Below are 17,666 nucleotides of genomic sequence, written 5' to 3' on the forward strand. Positions count from 1 at the left end.
TCCAACTTCTCATTTAAATTCTAGCAGCACCAGGTGTGGTGGCCACACCCTTAATTCCAGCATTCAGGAAGGTCCATGTGAGTTTGAGGCTAGCCTGCTCTACATAGTGAGTTCCAGGATAGCCAGAGCCTCATAATTCTAACAACAAACACCTGGACACATGAATTTACTCCAGTCTTGCTATGTGCATGTCTTTTGTTATCTGAATGATACCTCACCCTTGATAGCTCACAGCCCCTTCACGGTGAAATCCAGGGCCCATCACAGGTGATGTGGTGCTCTGGACCACAGTGGGTCCCTGTGGTCCTTCCTCCTAACATGGGTGTCTTTCCTTTCAGGACTGGAAAGACCATCAGCACGTCTGTGGCCAGTCAACATCTGTCACTGTCCAGGCTGATGAAGTCCATGTTGAAGAAAGTGTAATAGAAAAAGTTGCTGTTTGAGCCAGGCCACTCCCTGCTCTGCTCTGAGGCCATCACAGGCTAAGGCCCTCTGATGACTATGGGGGCTGCTGAGAAGTGGGGCCATGGGAAACTTGCCGGACAAGTTATTAACAAACAGACTGTGCCCTTGGAAACGAACTCCTGCCAGAGACCAAGGAATGCTGGTGACTTTCAGAATGGGGCACTCTGCCACAGCCCAGGGCCCTTGACCTATCACGGTGCTCTTTTATCCCTGGATCATGAGTGTACCATTCCCCTTGGGGGTGCCCTATGCCACATGTACATATCTGTCGTATCTGTTAATAAGGTTGTAAATAAAGCTCCCATCCCCCACCTGGATGGCGCTGTTACAAAGCTCACTTTGTATTCAGATGGCCAAAGGGTTTCTGTTGTGTCCTATGTACTGCTGTGGGGATATAGACCTGCCACCGTCCTCTCGTTGGTCTACCATCGTGGCCAAGGAGCTCTCAGCTCCAACCAGCCACCCAGGCCATACAGAGCAGGCCGAAGCTACACAGCATAGCTCAGTTTGTACAGTGACAGCAGGAAAAAGACAAGTGCTTGGCAAAGTCATCTGCGTCCAAGAGCTCCTCAGACAGTCACTGCTGACCACAGGACAGCCTGCAGGGGGCATTCAGGGTGTCTACCTCCAAGAAGTGGCACTGTGTGAAAGCCCCAGAACACCAAGATGGGTGACCGCCCAAGAGCAGTGGCTGTCACATGCAACTTGAAATCGATTCAATTTTTTCTTTCCCTTTCCTCTAAGGAAGAAACCCAAAGGGTCTCAGGGCATGGCACTTAGGGCTCAGTTCCCCAAGCTGTGTCAAGCCTCCCGTGACTTCTGCCCCACTCACATGAGTTTCAGCCGTACGTTTGAATCTGCAGATTTTTTCCGTGGGAGTCAGCAAAGGCCAGGCACACTTGGTATCCTAGAGTCTCCTGGGGTAAAATTTTTTTCTTTTTGGTTTGTTTGTTTGTTTGTTTGTTTGTTTTTTCAAGACAGGGTTCCTCTGTAGCTCTGGAGCCTGTCCAGAGGTAAAATTTAAGGATGTCCCAATTCCACTAACATTAGACAATATGGGGGCAGATATGAACCCATGACTCCATTGACACCTAGCAGCATGCTTGCCCGGGGATGTCAGCAGAGACTCCAGCGGGAGTTTTGAAGTGTTCGGAGCTCAATGAGGCCATACTAACTACCCTCAGTGCTGGGGAATTGCCCTTATCCAACAGGGACTATTTTAACACGGGAGGATTTGCACACCGCTGTGGGACTCAGCTCATCGTTTCTCAGTACTGAGAGCAGTGTGGCACTTTGTGCCCGTTGATGTGGGCCCCAACCTAAAGCCCCCCTCTGCAGTCCTGACTTCCATCTCTCCCACGACAGGATCGGGGAGGGAGAAATGTTAGGGTGTGCTGTCCCTGCCAGGAGTCATCTCTTCTTGCTGCACTGGGCCTTGGCCAAAGAGCCCTAGCACAGGAGCTGTTTGGGTCCCTCAGCCCTGCCTTGCACCCTGCTGCTGGATATCCATGGGGTAAAGACGGCCTGGGTGGATCTGAGTGTAGGGCTCCCTTTCAGAGGAGTACTAAGTACTAACGGCTGGGAATGTGACTCGCTGGAGCGCCAGTGAAACTTTGCAAATTCAGGGTATCTTCTGGAGAGAGGCTGGCAGGAAGCTACAATATATACTGTACTCAAGAAAGCTTCTAAAATGGTGCCCATGCCCCTTTTAATGACAGCAGAGCCCTCCCTACTGAGCTGGCCTGGACAGAAACCCCAAGAAATTCCTCTAGCTCCTCTCACAGATAGACACTTGGTCACTTTACCTGTCGAGAGGAAACAAAGCCAGCTGAAGTAGTTCTCCTAGTCTTCCTGGGGCAGAAGAGACTTCAGAAGCCTCCTGGAGCTGAGCCAGCAGCAGCCAGGCCCCATCACCCAGACCAAAATACCTCCTCTTTTGCTTGCTCCTCCCCAACCCCCAGCCTTCATAAATGATTAGGAAATAATTCGTTTAATCAGACACGCCAGCGCACTCCGCCCACCGGCTTGGATCTCCCTGACCTCAGGACAGCAGTGGCCTTTTCAGCAGCGGAGACGGAGAGACTTGCGGAAGACGTTGCGGAACTCTGCGTTGAAGATGGTGTAGATGATGGGGTTGAGGGCGCTGTTGACATAGCCTAGCCAGGTGACGGCACTGACCAGGCTAGGGGGCACGAAACAAGCTGGACACAGCGCCCGCGTGATGTGCACCACGAAGAAAGGCGTCCAACACATCAGGAAGGCCCCTGGGGGTGGGCAGCGTGAGCCTGAACTCCGGTACTCGAGGTCCCTCTCCCGGGATCCCCACACACACACCTTTCACCCTTCCAATCTAGACCCCACCCACCTCCCACCTCGTGGAGCCCGGAACTCTCCACCTGAAACCCCTCTCTACATATCAGCTCTTGCCCCAGGGCAGGAACCCACCGACGACCACCGGCAGGACTCTCATTGCCTTGCGCTCCCTTCCCGTGATCTTGGCGCCCCTCCTGCAGGAAGGCAGCGCGTTCTGTTGCTGGAGCTTTGCGTCCGGGAGCGGACACTCAGGGCCGCAGGGTCTCTGAGAGAGACCTGGCTCAGGCTGGCTGGAGCCGATGGGGCTCTGCAGGAGGCTGGGTGAAGGGGGCAGACGTTCTGGAAAAAGGGGGCCCTGAGCATTGTCCGACACGGGCGGGCCGGGGCCGCTGGGTCTGCGCGGTGCGCGGCTGTGCAGCTTGGTGTGCCGGGCTGCCTCCCAGCGCCGAAGGCCGCGAAAAGTGGCCCAGTAAAGCAGCAGCATGAGTGGACAGGGCAGGAAGAAGGAGCAAACCGAGGAGTAGACCACGTAGTCGCGGTCCTCCAGGCGGCACACGGTTGGATCGCGGCCGGGCACGTCGTTGAGGCCGCACAGCACGGGCGCAGCCACCGCGGCAGACAGCAGCCATGTGGCGGCGATGAGCAGCTGCTGGCGCTGACCCTGACGGTTGTAGCTTAGCGGCACCGTCACGGCCATGAACCTAGAGGGACACAGGCGTGGTGAGGGCAGTTGGGCGGATGACTGGGAGGTGGGGGTGGAAGAGGAGTTGTCTGGGGTACCCACCTGTCTACGCTGATGGCGCACAGGTTGAAGATGGAGGCAGTGCATAGCATGACGTCCATGGCCATGAGGGTGTCACAGAGGCGGGGACTCAGCAGCCACACGCCACCCTGAACCTAACCAGTAGAGGTTGTAGAAAAGAAACACAAAACTTGACCTTTCAGACGCTAACTTCCTGACCCCCATTCTTGTTGAAAGGAGGCAATGGCTGTGTATTAAACGGGATGGGATGGGGTGTGCACACCCAGTGCGAGTCTGAGGCAATTGGGGACACTTGTGTTAGAGGAGACAGAGGGGGCAGACAGACCTGCCTCTTGACTCAGGTCTCCTTTCCTTGGGGAAGATCCAAGGGGGATTGATACCATTTGCTGGAGGGAAGCCCATAGGCCTGACCCTCTGCCCATTGAACACAAATCCTACCCACCTCCACGACTCACCTAGAGTTATCCAGTGACAGTTTCAACTGTCACTGCTGTGGGACTTTGGATGGCTCCCTTCACTTGCTGGACAGGGTACACATGACTGTCCTGAGGACAAATGTGGTCTAGGGCTCTCAGTGAATCTGCAGGGAGTGTTCTCCAAGGGCAAAGGAACATAGAGCTAACTCAACCCACTCATCCCCAAATCCCTTCATTCTGATCTGGGATGATTAGGAGCTTAAGAATCATCACAGTGACGTCTGTCCCTGGGGAGGACCTGAGGTCAAGCATGGCTGCTGGCCTCTGCCCTAGCTCCAGAACTCAGAGTCTTCCTTAGAAATCCCGTGCATCCCAACCCCCCAGAGTTAAGGCCACTATGTCCCTCCCCATTCCTGTCATAAGCAGCTCTTCTCTGGCCAGACCTCGGGTAGAGAGAAGTTTCCACCACAGAAGACACACCTAAGAGCCAGACCTGGTCTAGGGTGACTCTGTACCAGAAGTCTCCAGAAGGTGCTGACTCTTAGCGGCCCCCAGGTTCACTATCCTGCCCAGGCCTCTCTGACTACACTTTTCACTGCTCCAAGCTGCTGGCAGTTGAGTGGTGGCAGGCTTTGCGTGTCTTCCACAGGGTGAGCTGGCACAGGTTGGCGTGTGTGTGTGTGTGTGTGTGTGTGTGTGTGTGTGTGTGCTCATGGTGCCAAGAGGCAGTGGTCATAGGCAGCGAGGTGTGTCTGCACACTTGCCTGTCGATCTAGCTGGCTTTTGGCAGGGATTAGCGGTGCAGTATTTCTGGACTGGGAGCCAGGACTTAAATGGGAAAGACAGTATCTGTGATCCTTGCTTCCAGGGACACAAGCCCTCTCTGGGTCAGCAGATCACACACAGAGAATAGAAAGGGATCCGGAGGATGGTAGCATAACCGGACAGACGCAAAACTGGCGCTGGATTCTGAAGAGCGGGAGACGGTGAGCAGTCAGGAGTGAGGAGGCCTGGAGCACCTTCAAACACCCTGGCTCAAGGTTGCTGAAGGTCCAAGCAGCCGAACCGCGCCAGGGTCGGGCAGTGGGAGGGGAGGAGGGCGAGGGCGGAAGGGACGGAGGAGAGTGGAGCTGGGACGTGGAGGCTCACCTCGGAGTAGACAAAGAGTGGTAGCACTAGTATTGCAAGAAGGAGGTCGGCGGCCGCCAGGCTCACGATGAAGTAGTTGGTGGGTGTCTGCAGGGTGCGCTCGGAGGCCACGCTCACGCACACGAGCGAGTTCCCCGCCAATACCAAGCTGATGAGCAGCACGCCCCCGACCAGCGCCGCCACACCCGCGCCCCCAAGTCCGGCGCTCGGCCCCAGGGGCTCTGACCCACGCCCGGCCAACAGCCCACCGTCGTCGTCCGTGTTGTTGTTCCCCATGGCTTGACAGCTGAGCGCACTCCGGCAAGTCGCTGAGCCCCGGGATTTGCAGGCAGGGGCTGCCCGGAGTCCCGCCCCCAGCACGTCAGCCCCGCCCCGTCCCAGCTTGGATTTCTGCACTCTAGGAAACTGGCAGAGGAAGGAATGCTTCATTTCAACAGAAGAGAATTGGGTGAAGTGAGTAACATAAAACAGACCCAGCAGCGGCTGGTGTTTTGCTTGATCCGGGCTAATTTGTGCTTCGAAGAACCTACGCGAAGGCCAGGTTGTCGGGACCAGACTCGACAGAGCCAGCCATCCCTGGCCAGGAGACACTTAGGACCTTTCAGGCCACCAAATTACCTGCCAGGAGCTCCTCTCCAAGAAGCCTTGGAGGATGTGGCTGAACTCCTGCATTGGGACAGTGTCCTTACCAAGTAGGAAGACATCAGTTCTGGTTTCTACCACTCACAGAACAGGCTGTGAGTGCCTCACCTCTTTCTCTCGTGGTTCTGGGATTGCCCCTTACCCTTAGGCTAAGCAATAGGGAACAATCTGGCACATAGAGTTAGTTCACTCTCCATCCTACACGGCAGACGTGAGCAACGCTTCCGACCCAGGCCGTGACTGACCCTACATTTCTCACCATCTCTCTTCCCAAGTCCCTGGGGTTGCCATCTCCAACCCAGTCACTCTAAACTGGACCACGCTGAAAATGACAAGTGGTCACCTCCCAGGGCCAGCCTTAATTTTTTCTTTTCTTCTTTCTTTCTTTCTTTCTTTCTGTTCCTTCCTTCCTTTCTTCCTTTCTTTCTTTCTTCTTTCTATTATTATTATTATCGTTATTATTGTTATTATTATGGCTTTTTAAGACAGGGTTTCTCTGCAGCTAGCTAAACCTTAACCCTTAACTATCCTCAGGGGCAGGTGAGTGGTTGTCCCGTTGTTCCTCACCTTTTCGGACCCTCTTGACCCTCAGCTTCCTTGCCTTTGAGACTGTGTGGACCACTGGCTACCTGTGACATCTGACAGGAAGTATCTAAGAGTGCTCTCACACTGGGGCTCTCTCTCTCTCCTTCCCCAGGCTGCACTTTTCACTCCCAGGTGCATGGCATGCTGTGTGTGTGTGTGTGGGGGGGGTGTTTCAAGACAAAAGGAGCTGAATTCAAAATATTTTAGGGGAATTGGGCCAGTCCTCTAAGAACACAGGCAGATTGCTCACGCTGCTGAGCATATGAGTGTACCCTGCCTAGAGCACCCAGCCCTCTCTAACCCATCCTTGGCAGGTCGATAAAAGGGGCAGGGAGATCCTCCCTGCTGAAGCCTTCCAAAGCAGCGCTTGGTACCAGTGACCCACATGGAACCTGACTTCGAACCTCAGCATCTAAGACAGAAAAGCTGTCTTCTAAATCCTACACGAGTTTTGTGACATTTGTGTGCTCACACTCACATGTGTGCGTGAACATGCACATGCACTCGAGGCCACACACACACACACACACACGGAATAATAATAAAATTAAAAGCACACAGCTTTTCCCCCACACAACTTGTTAGGGTGTGGCAACAAACTGGGGAAGCCGAGGTGGGAGAACTCTGGTGAGTTTAAGTCTAGTCTGGATTACAAGGTGAGATCCTGTCTCAAAACACAAAACGAAAGGCCTGGGTGTGGTAGTGCACACTTGCAACTCCAGCATGGGGAAGGAAGGTGTAGCTGGGAGGGTCAGGAGTTCAAAGTCATTCTTGGATACAAAGCTGGTTTGAAGTTAACTTGGACTCCAGGAGACCCTGTTAAAAAATAAATAAAATATAAATAAATACATATAAAAATTTCAAATGAATCATGTGTGTGTGTGTGTGTGTGTGTGTGTGTGAGAGAGAGAGAGAGAGAGAGAGAGAGAGAGAGAGAGAGAGAGAGAGAGAAATCATGAATTTACGATCCTCCTGTCACCACTTCCGAAGTCCTGGATTACAGATATTTGTACCATCACCCTCTGTACTGAAGTCATGGCCTTGCATATGCTGGGCAAGCACTCTACCAACTCAGCTACATTTTCAGACCTAAATCAGATTTACATGTAACTTAAACTTAAAGCTAAAAACTTCAGAAGGAAAAATGGGAGAAAATCTTTGTGACCCGGGACTAGAAAGATGAGGAATCAAATGAGGTGAACTTTGTCAAAATTAAGAAACTCTTAGCCACAGGATGGGAGGCAATATTACCAAACTATATAGCCATCAGCTAACTTGTATAAATAGCAATTACAAATTATGAAGTCTTGCTGGATGGTGGTGGCTCATGATGCCTTTGATCCCAGCGCTCAGGAGGCAGAGACGGGTGGATCTCTGCGAGTTTGAGGCTGCCTAGTCTACAGATTGAATTCCAGGACAGTTAGGGCTACACAGAAAAACCCTTTCTCGAAAAATAAGACAGAACAATATGAAGTCTTTATAAAACATACAAAGAACTCTCAAAGTTCAGTAACAATAACACCACAGAAAGAAAACTCTTTTTTTTAAAAAAATCTCCTTTTGAAAGTAAAGGCAGAAATTCTTTGCAAAGGCTGGAGAGATGGCTCAGTAGTTAAGAGCATTGACTGCTCTTCCAGAGGACCTGGGTTCAATGCCCAGCACCCACATGGCAGCTCACAACTGTCTGTAACTCCAGTTCCAGGGGATCCAACATACTCTTCTGACCTCTGAAGGCACCTGAGCACACGTGGTGCACATACACACATATACATTAAATAAAAATAAATAAGTCCTTTAAAAAATTCTCAGCAAGGGGGCTGGAGAGATGGTTAAGAGCACTGACTGTTCTTCCAGAGGACCCGAGTTCAATTTCCAGCACCCACATAGATGCTCACAATTGTCTATAATTCCAGTTCCAGGGGACCCAACATGCATGTCTAAACACAAATGCACTAAAGTAAATAATTTAAAAAATTTCTCAGCAAAATCCCACTACAGTTTTTAAGAATTATGCACCATGACCCAGGAAGATTTTTCCCAGGACTGCAAGAATTCTAGAGATGAAATGCAACCATATAACAACACACCATATTAGTAGAACAAAGAAAACCCCCCACACGCCTCAAGTCCCATTTTATTAATTAAACATAGACATGATTTGACCCTTGATCATCTCAACTGAATCAGGAAAAGCAGTTTGCACACTTTGCCACACTAAACCAGGTGTGGTGGCACACACCTGTGAGTCCAGCATTCAGGAGGCTACGGCAGGAGGATTACTAGCTTGAGGGCGGCCAGGGCTGCACAGGAAGACCTGTCTCAAAGTACTAAGGCTGGGAATGTGACTGACTGGTAGAGTTCTTGTCTAGCATGTCCAGTCCCCTGACCCTGGGTTCCGTCCCCAACGGGGCGGGGGGAGGGATGGAGGGGACAATGTGAGACGTTTTCTTACTCATTAGGACAAGATAAACGACGGAAATAAATGGGGAGGTGGGGGATGGGGGAGGGGGCGGGGAAGAGGCCTGGGATGGAGGGGACTGGGAGTCGGCTAAGTAGTTAACGTGCTGCCACACAAATGTGAGGACCAGAACTTCACTTCAGAGCCCCAGAATCTGCATAAATACACGGTGAGGGGCTGTGATTCCAGCCATGGGGAGCAGAGGCAGAGCAAGCTCGCTAGTGAGGACAGTCATATTGACAAGCTCTGGGTCTGTAAAACTCTGTCTCAGTGAATGGGGCGGAAGTGTGATCAAGGTTAATTCCTGACATCAGTCTTGGGCCTCCATATGTACAGGCACCTATGTGTTCAGACACATGGAAAACATGTATGCATACTTGCACACCATATGCACATGTACATACATATGGTGTGTAATGCAACAACCCCTTGGAGTTGTAGTTTATCCAGACTGGGACAGGCTGGGACAGGTCGTGTCAGCAACCCGGTGAGTCCCAGGCCTCATTATCTCACGTCGGATGACCAAGGACGTTGTAAGTATGATGTGAGAGACTCCTTATAGAGTGACTGATGGGAAGCTGTGTCAGTCACCTTTCCATTGGCAGGCCTGGATCAAACAATTTAGTGATCTGTTCTGTGGTGAAAAGTTTCCAGAAAAGAACAAACCTCAAACAGGACACTATTGGCCACACAGCCCTGTTACAGGGGACCATGCCCCATTTCACTGCAGGCACAGGGGCACATGATTCAATCTGTCTGCCTCTGGAGAACCTGGGAAAACAAAGGACAGTCATCGTCTTTGTCCTGGTGTCCAAGGTAAGCAGGTGGAGGAAGACGAAGGCCTTGCAGCTGCCTGTCTACCCTATTTGGTCACTAGCACGGTGAGTGACCATGACACCAGTGTCAGGTGGGCAATGGTGGTGCACGCCTTTAATCCCAGCACTTTGGAAGGCAGAAGCAGGAAGGTTTCTGAGTTTGAAGACAGCCTGGTCAACAGAGGTAGTTCCAGGACAGCCAGTGCTACACAGGAAAATCATGTCTCAAAGAGAGAGAGAGAGAGAGAGAGAGAGAGAGAGAGAGAGAGAGAGAGAGAGAGAAAATAACACCAGTGTAGCACAACAAATTATAATTATTCTTAATAATAAAAGCCTGAAGTCAGATACAGAGGTTAATGCTGAAAGATTAGAGGAGCAGAACAGCCAATTACTAGAAAGTTCTTACCTTTACCAATGCTCAGGCAGAAGGGGCGATCCTGTCTCTACAAAAGCTCAGACTCCTTCTGCCTTATATTCCTCTCCCTGCCCAGCCATATCACTCCTGTCTCCACCTCTCTAGTGCTGGGATTGAAGGCTTGTGATTCCAACTTCTGGGATCACCTTTGATCTTTGAGCTCTGTTTCTCTTTTAGACAGAGTCAATCTTGTGTAGCTCAGGGTGGCCTTGAACTCACAGAGATCCATCTGCCTCTGTCTTCAGAGTACTAGGATTAAAGGTGTGTGCCATCACTGCCCGGCTTTTATGGGTAGCTAGTGCCTTAGTTCTGCACTCTGATCTTCAGGCAAGCTTTATTTGCTATATTACAAACAAAATATCACCATATATCGGTGTGATCACGCTTGTCCCTAAAGAACAATACACCCATCACAATCCTTAACCAGAGTAAAAGAGGGTCTGGTCAGCCTTGCATTGTAGTCTTGTGCCTCTGAATACTGTGTAAGCATTAGGGGAAGGCATGGATGTGGAAAATATAGGTGTGGCCTTCCTGACAACGGGGAGTAGGGAAGCAGACGTTCTGTGCACTTTCTGTACCAGGGCTTGGTCCTCCTGTGCTCCGAACTGCTTGGAAGTGGACAAGAATTAAACTGTAAACTGCAGACAGGAAGCAAACCTGGGACTGCTGGCCTCAGGAAGGACACTGAGTTGATGCCTGGGAACTGTGAGGCTTCGTAAGCGCACGTGAGAAATGTCTGTCTTTACCTGCAGGAGAGACAGAAGCTAACTTGGTAAGAGAGTCCATTTGAACGGCTGGTTTTCGGGTGGTGAGCAAGTTTCCAACACCTGTGACTGCCACCTGTGGACTTCTGCTTCAAGGCCATGCGACCCATGCACATCACTAGACACTGCTGACCAGCGTGAGGGGTTTGTGCCATTCAGACCATGGGCACTGACCATTCCCAGTGCTACTGAACTGGGGTAACTCCAACGACACGACCCAGAGTGTATTGTCACCCTCCCCTGACCTCAGTGTACAGTGGTCCCCGTCACCCTCCCCTGATCTCAGTGTACAGTGGTCCCTGTCACCCTCCTCTGACCTCAGTGTACAGTGGTCCCCGTCACCCTCCCCTGATCTCAGTGTACAGTGGTCCCTGTCACCCTCCTCTGACCTCAGTGTACAGTGGTCCCCGTCACCCTCCCCTGATCTCAGTGTACAGTGGTCCCTGTCACCCTCCCCTGATCTCAGTGTACAGTGGTCCCTGTCACCCTCCCCTGACCTCAGTGTACAGTGGTCCCCGTCACCCTCCCCTGATCTCAGTGTACAGTGGTCCCTGTCACCCTCCCCTGACCTCAGTGTGCAGTGGCCCCCGTCACCCTCCCCTGACCTCAGTGTGCAGTGGCCCCTGTCACCCTCCCCTGACCTCAGTGTACAGTGACCCCTGTCACCCTCCCCTGACCTCAGTGTACAGTGACCCCTGTCACCCTCCCCTGACCTCAGTGTACAGTGACCCCTGTCACCCTCCCCTGACCTCAGTGTGTGGTGGCCCCTGTCACCCTCCCCTGACCTCAGTGTGCGGTGGCCCCTGTCACCCTCCCCTGACCTCAGTGTGTGGTGGTCCCCATCACAGGGTAGTAGCCGTTAGTAACCATTATCCTACACTCTCCCCTGGCCTAACTAACTCCCTGATGAGACCGTGTGCACATTGCACATTAGGCTGGCTGGCTGGCAGAGGACTCCCTCCCGCCCCCCCGCCCCGTTCCTGTAGGTCACTGCTCACTAACCACCTGTCTCCTCGCTTCTGCTTATTTACACAGGGATTTGATTCTAACGTAATTTCTATGGTTCCATTGGTCAGGACTGACATATGCTTCCCCCTCTGCAGTCTTCAGTATTGAACCTAGGCCTCATGCATACTAGGTGAGCTCTCTACCACTGAGCTGTGTCTGTGGCTCTAGCACACACACGCACACACGCGCACGCGCACACATGCACCACATACATGCACATGCACGCGCACACACACATTTTACAGCAGCTTTGTTTATAGTTGCCTGAACTTGGGAACAACACAAACGTCCTTCACTGGGTGAGTGGATAAACACACTGGTCCATTCAGACAGGGGAACATTTGCTAAGCCCTAGAAAGAATTGAGCGGCTGAGCCGTGAAAAGACTCAAAGGAGATGTAAAGGATTATTGCCAAATGAAAGAAGCCAGTGTGGAACTAGCAAGGTGGCTTGGTGGGTAAAGGTCCCTGCTGCCAAGCTTGCCCCCCGAGTTTGATCCCTGGAACCCACAGGGAAGAAGGAGAAAGCCAACTCCAACAAGCTGTCCTCTGACTTCCACGCACCCACCCACCTACCCACTCACACAAATAAGCAAACACGATCTTTAAAATTTAGAAGCCAGGGCTGGAGAGATGGCTCAGTGGTTAAGAGCACGGACTGCTCTTCCAGAGGACCCGGGTTCAATTCCCAGCACCCACATGGCAGCTCACAACTGTCTGAAGATCCAGTTGCAGGGGATCTGACACCTTCACACCGATGCACATAAAATAAAGTTAAATAAACCATAAAAATATTTTTAAAAAATAAAAATAAATAAATAAATAAAATAAAATTTAGAAGCCAGCCCCGACACTCTGGAACAAGCAATTATTACCAGTGTCAATGACAAGAGTGGGAGTCTGGGGGCAGGATGAAGAAGGCTCCATAGGGAGCTCTCAGGGCTGTGACGCTGCTGTCTTTGATGCTATGGAGCTGGATTCATGCCAGTTTACATTGTCCAAACCGACAGGATGTTCAGCCCCCAAAGTGGCTTCTGGTGAGAACTGCCCGCCTTGATGCTGTGTTGACCATGGTTCAAGCCAGGCGGTGGTGGCAGAGGCAGATTGATCTCTGTGAGTTCGAGGCCAGCCCAGTCTAGGAGCTAGTTCCAGGACAGTCAGGGCTACACAGAACCTGTGACAAAGCCACCTCTCCAGTGCCAGGGTGTTTTGTTTACGTTTAAGGGTCTCATCAAGTCACCCTTGTTGGCTTGAAGCTTGCAATCTTCCTGCCTCTGCCTCCCAAAAGCTAGGCTATAAGTATGTGTCACTAGTGTTCCTCCCCCATACCCCCCACACTCTGTTGTTTATTCCAAACAGTGTTCCTGTTTAGCTTTGGCTGTCCTGTAACTCACTTTGTCAATCAGGCTGACCTCAAACTCAAAGATCTGACGGCTTCTGTTTCCTAAGTGCTGGGATCTGGCTGCCTGCCACATCGCCCCCCCCTCCCTTTCTTAAAATAGCTGGGCCACCGGTGGTGCCGCACACCTTTAATCCCAGCACTCAGGAGGCAGAGGCAGGTGAATTTCTGAGACTGATGCCAGCCTGGTCTATAGAGTGAATTCCAGGACAACAAGGGCTACACAGAGAAACCCTGTTTCTAGGGGGGGGGGGGGGGGAGTTTGTTCCTGTGTCCACTGGTGTGTCTGTGGGGAGCAGGACCACACTGCCTGTAGAAGCTGGAAGGTATCAGATGCCCCGAGCTGGAGTTATAGGCAGTTGAGAGCCACCCTGTGTGCCACCCTGTGTGGGTGTGGGAACTGAACTGAGGGCCTCTGTAAGAGCAGCAGGCTCTCTTAACCACAGAGCCAAAACCCTCTACTCCCTGCTTCTTAATAGAAGGGGATTCCGGGTGGAGGGAGTATGTGAGGGCATTAGGGAACTGAATGCCACGCTTTCAGTTCAGTTTTTCTGTAAACGGAAAACTTCTCTAAAATGTGAAGCCCACTAATTGTTTTTAAAGCCTCCTGGCTAGGGCTAGGGGTGGGGAGCTCATTTACTGAGTGCTAGCTTAGCATGTGTGCAGCCTTAAGTTCCAGTCTTAGCACTGCAGAAAACCAGCCTTGTTCCAACTGCAGTACCAGGGCTCCAGAGGTACCGAACATTAGGAAGATCTGCAGTTCAAAGCTATCCTAAACAATGTAACAAATTCAAGTCCAGCCTGGTGTACATAAAATCTTGTCTCAAAGATTCAAAGCGAAGAACTCCAAAGCTCAAAACCTAATCCCTTCCCCGCAAAATACAAGCAGAGCTGGATTTGGTGACCCGTGACTACAATCTCTGCTTTTGAGAAGCTAAGGCAAGAAGATTGCTGAGAGTTTCAGGCCAACGTAGTCAGCCTAGCTATATACTCTGCCTCCAAAACCAAACCAAATAATTCCCATAACAAACAATAAATAAATAAAATAAAGAAAGAAGGAGAGAAAAGAAGAGAAGAGAAGAGAAGAGAAGAGAAGAGAAGAGAAGAGAAGAGAAGAGAAGAGCAAAGCCTGGCCGTGGTGTGTTGACATACACCTTTGAGCAGAGGCAGCTGGATCTCTGTGAGTTTGAGGCCAGCCTCGTCTACAGAGCGAGTTCTAGGACAGGCACCAAAGCTACACAGAGAAACCTTGTCTCAAAAAACAAACGAACAAACAAAAAACAAACAAAGAACAAACAAACAAAAAAAAAACACTACATGACTTTTACTCAAGAGCTAGTTCATAACAGTTAGCTAGTTTTGTAATTTGATTCTAATGATTGTCTTTTGGTTTGGGTTTCGGTGCTGGGTGGACCGCAGGTCCTGGTGCACGCTAGACAAGTGTCCTACCACTTGTCCCGGATGCCAGGGATGGAGATGCTGTGCAAGTCCATTCCCATCCATAGCTCCTCCCTCCCATACAACCTCTAAGGCCTGCTTTTCTCTTATTCTACCCCAGCTTTACCTCCTGATTCCAACACGAATAGGCTGTTTGCTCCCATCTAAAAATGCAGCCTCAGGGCCTAAGAGGATTCCCATTTTTGTTTCGGGTGCCTGTCTGCCCTTAAAGGCGGTTTCTCTGCATCGGTCCCCATCCCTTGCCCTGGTTTCTCCGGGGCGTTTGGACTCTGGTCTTCTTCCCCACTCAGTCATCTACTGGCCCTTTCTAGGCTTCTCAAAACACCTACAGCCCCCTCCTGAGAAGAGTGTTCCAGGGTCTAGGGTTGGCGCCAAGATGAACTGAGGCTGAAGGAGCCTGGCAGTGCGATCCCTCTGCCTGTCCTGAACTGCCATACCCTGCTCCTTGCCCGTGGTCCCAGATGGAGTGTCTACCTGGTAGCACTAACCCCTCTACTCCCCCTCCCAGTCAGCTGAGGGGCGCCAACTGGACGGGAGGTGGCCGGACGACAGCTGTGGGGGTGGCCCTGACCTTCCCGCAATCGATGGGGCGCGGCCGGCCGCGCGGAGCCGGGGCGGTGCCGGAGCCCCCCACCTGCCGCCGGGACAGCTATAAAGCAGGGGCGCGGGGCCCAGGTTGCAGCTGCACCGCTCAGTACACACGGAGCCCGACCATGGAGCATCCATGGCCCAAGCCTCCGCTGCTGCTGTTGCTGCTGCTGCTCGCTGGTTCCACCGCGCTCCCGGCGCCCCCCAGGTGAGCGGGGCGTGTGTGTGTGTGTGTGTGTGTGTGTGTGTGTGTGTGTGTGTGTGTGTGTGTGTGTGTGTGTGTGTGTTGGGGGGGTCACCTAACCACGGTCACGCCCACATGCCCGCACGGGCGAACTTTGACCCTCCTCGTCCCTCCCCTCCCCAGGATCTCAAGACATTCAGACGGGATGTTCACTAGTGAGCTCAGTCGCCTGCAGGACAGCGCCAGGCTGCAGCGCCTGCTGCAGGGTCTGGTGGGGAAGCGCAGGTGAGCAGGCGTAGTTTAGACTTTTCCTGGTATGGGGCAGGCCTGCCATAGTCCCCTATCAGCAACCTGCCTCATTCCAGTACTACCACTAATTCTAATTTGGGGTGGGGGGCAGTGAGCAGGACACAGAAAATATCCCAGAGAACAGCCTGACCCGGTCCAAGCCCTCAGAGGACCAGCTCTGCTTGCTGTGGTCGAACACTCAGGCCCTACAGGACTGGTGAGCAGTCCACCCTCAGCTGAACTCCTAAAGCATCCTTCCTGTTCCCTAGCCATGTGGGTGTGAGCGCTCTAATGGTCAGTCCCAGTACCCTAACCACCTATCTCCCTCCACAGGCTTCTCCCTAGGCTTTCCCTGGATGGGTCCTGGTCTCCGTGGCTGCCTCCTGGACCAAAGCCCGCTGTCGAAGTTTCAGAGTGGACTGAAGCAACCAGGCAGCCCCGATGAGGGAGGAAGGGGAGTCTCCAGGAGCCTGCCTGGAGCTAGGGTTTGGTTGTCACTGGTATCAATAAAGAAGGAGTTTAGACCCTGGTCTTTAGCTCACAGTGTGTGATGTCTGATAAAATCAAGGCAGTCCCTGCTCAGTAAGACTGAGTGTGGACAGTTCCAGCCACCTCATTCAATGACTAGGACCACACCCAGTTGCCCTTTGAACCTGGGAGGTCAGCTCGGACATTTCTTCCTTATCTCTGGCATCGGCTGGATTCCTCTTTTCCCATTTGAACTCCCCAGTGTTCCACCCTGCCCTGTGGTCCATTTAGGAAAATTTCCAGGGATCAGAGATCCCAACCCTGGTCCAGCCCTGTGGTCAGGGTGCATGGAGCGGTGAAGAGACACAGGCAGGACAGATAGGGGTCCCTCATGAGTGAAAGGACCTGTGTACATCCTGGCTCTACATGTCTATGTGGTCTTGGCACAGCCTGAAGCCTGGATAGCGATGTCATCACCCATCATGAGACAAAGCACTCAGTCCTGACAGTGGCCTGGAGCCTCAGGAAGGTTTCCATGCATCCAGAGCCGCCCAACAAAGGCCCAGATGGTGAGGGCTCTGGGGGCCCTTTCAACTCAGCACTCCCTACCATCCTCCTGGCTCCACCTAGAGGCCTCTCCCCACTTCTGAGGGCTTGTAGGGGAGATAGGAGAAAGCAAGAAAGGCTGAAGCAAGTCTAATGGAGGCCAGGATTTCTGTCTTCCACAGATACTGGCTCCCCCTAGTCCCACTCCCAGCTGTGGCTGGAAGGTTTCATTTGCATCCTATTACCAAGGCCCTGCCAAGCCCTGCCAGGCCCAGCCCTGGGGGACCTGCTGTGTTTCCCACACAAGCAGGAGCATGCTGGGACACTTTTGCTTTGTGAGTAGAACAGGGAAGGGAGGTAACAAATGTGGCTTCAGGAATTTTGCTAAGGTCATTGAAGAGAGAGAGAGAGAGACAAGAAGAGGGTTATCCTGCTGGGGTTACAGTAGACCCAAGGCCAATGGCTCAGCCCATGTCCCTGTCCTTGTACCCTGCTCCCCAGCCCTGTTCTAGCTCCTTCTATTTCTCTTCCAGTTTCCCCAGCCCTATACCAGCTCCCCCTGCCCCGCTCCCCAGTCCTACCTTAATCTTTTCTGCCTCCCCCAGTCCTGCCCCAGCTCCCCCCAGCCTTGTCCCAGCTCCCCAGACCTATAGTTACACCCCCATAGGGCTGCTTCAGCCCCCAGTCCTGCCTCAGCTCCCCAGATCTATGAATGATTTCAGCTCCCAGGCCTGCTTCAGCTCCTCAGCCCTGACTCAGCCTCCTTAGACCGATGGCCCCAGCCTTGTCCTAGCTTTACTAGGCCTATTCCCCACTCCCAGTGGTTCTCATGCTTTTTAAACCTCGTGTAATGTCTGTGGGTTGAGTCCCTGCTTAATTTCCTAGAAGTCCAGGCTGAAACATGACCTCATGTCCCCTCTAAGTGCCGGCCAGCGGGAGCCCCC

General features: G+C 52.3%; 3 protein-coding genes and 1 long non-coding RNA gene across 5 annotated transcripts in view; 2 read left to right on the top strand and 2 right to left on the bottom strand.

Annotated features, from left to right (window-relative positions):
• The window catches only part of Deaf1 (DEAF1 transcription factor), a 28,123-nt gene extending 27,341 nt beyond the window's left edge, over positions 1-782 (top strand). Inside the window, exon 12 of the mRNA XM_085693338.2 lies at positions 339-782. Within this exon, the coding sequence (XP_085549464.1) occupies positions 339-443 (105 nt within the window). The 3' untranslated portion in view covers positions 444-782. The remainder of the gene's footprint in view (positions 1-338) is intronic.
• Positions 783-2,439: 1,657 nt separating this feature from the next.
• On the bottom strand, positions 2,440-5,415 carry Drd4 (dopamine receptor D4). Of its 2 annotated transcripts, none has more exons than XM_048458290.3 (4): positions 5,107-5,415; positions 3,563-3,675; positions 2,911-3,479; positions 2,440-2,729 (listed from the first exon to the last, which is right to left on the bottom strand). In XM_048458290.3, exons 1-4 carry the CDS (start codon positions 5,380-5,382, stop codon positions 2,527-2,529), a joined length of 1,161 nt encoding a protein of 386 aa, XP_048314247.3. In that variant the 5' UTR covers positions 5,383-5,415; the 3' UTR covers positions 2,440-2,526. The 2 variants fall into 2 exon arrangements, with proteins under 2 accessions (XP_048314247.3, XP_087764410.1); XM_087908284.1 differs by lacking the exon at positions 5,107-5,415 and adding an exon at positions 3,997-5,077.
• Positions 5,416-6,895: 1,480 nt separating this feature from the next.
• Positions 6,896-9,568, bottom strand: LOC125415844 (uncharacterized). Its single transcript, XR_007236700.3, has 2 exons — positions 9,458-9,568; positions 6,896-7,149 (listed from the first exon to the last, which is right to left on the bottom strand). It is a non-coding gene; the product is annotated as an uncharacterized LOC125415844 (long non-coding RNA).
• Positions 9,569-15,232: 5,664 nt separating this feature from the next.
• Sct (secretin) lies at positions 15,233-16,237 on the top strand. The gene is made up of 4 exons (XM_048458395.3): positions 15,233-15,444; positions 15,604-15,705; positions 15,821-15,925; positions 16,042-16,237. Exons 1-4 carry the CDS (start codon positions 15,233-15,235, stop codon positions 16,151-16,153), a joined length of 531 nt encoding a protein of 176 aa, XP_048314352.2. The 3' UTR covers positions 16,154-16,237.
• Positions 16,238-17,666: the final 1,429 nt, after the last annotated feature.

This window comes from Myodes glareolus, chromosome 7 (assembly GCF_982192425.1).
Source record: "Myodes glareolus chromosome 7, mMyoGla1.1, whole genome shotgun sequence".
Lineage (NCBI taxonomy): Eukaryota > Metazoa > Chordata > Mammalia > Rodentia > Cricetidae > Myodes > Myodes glareolus.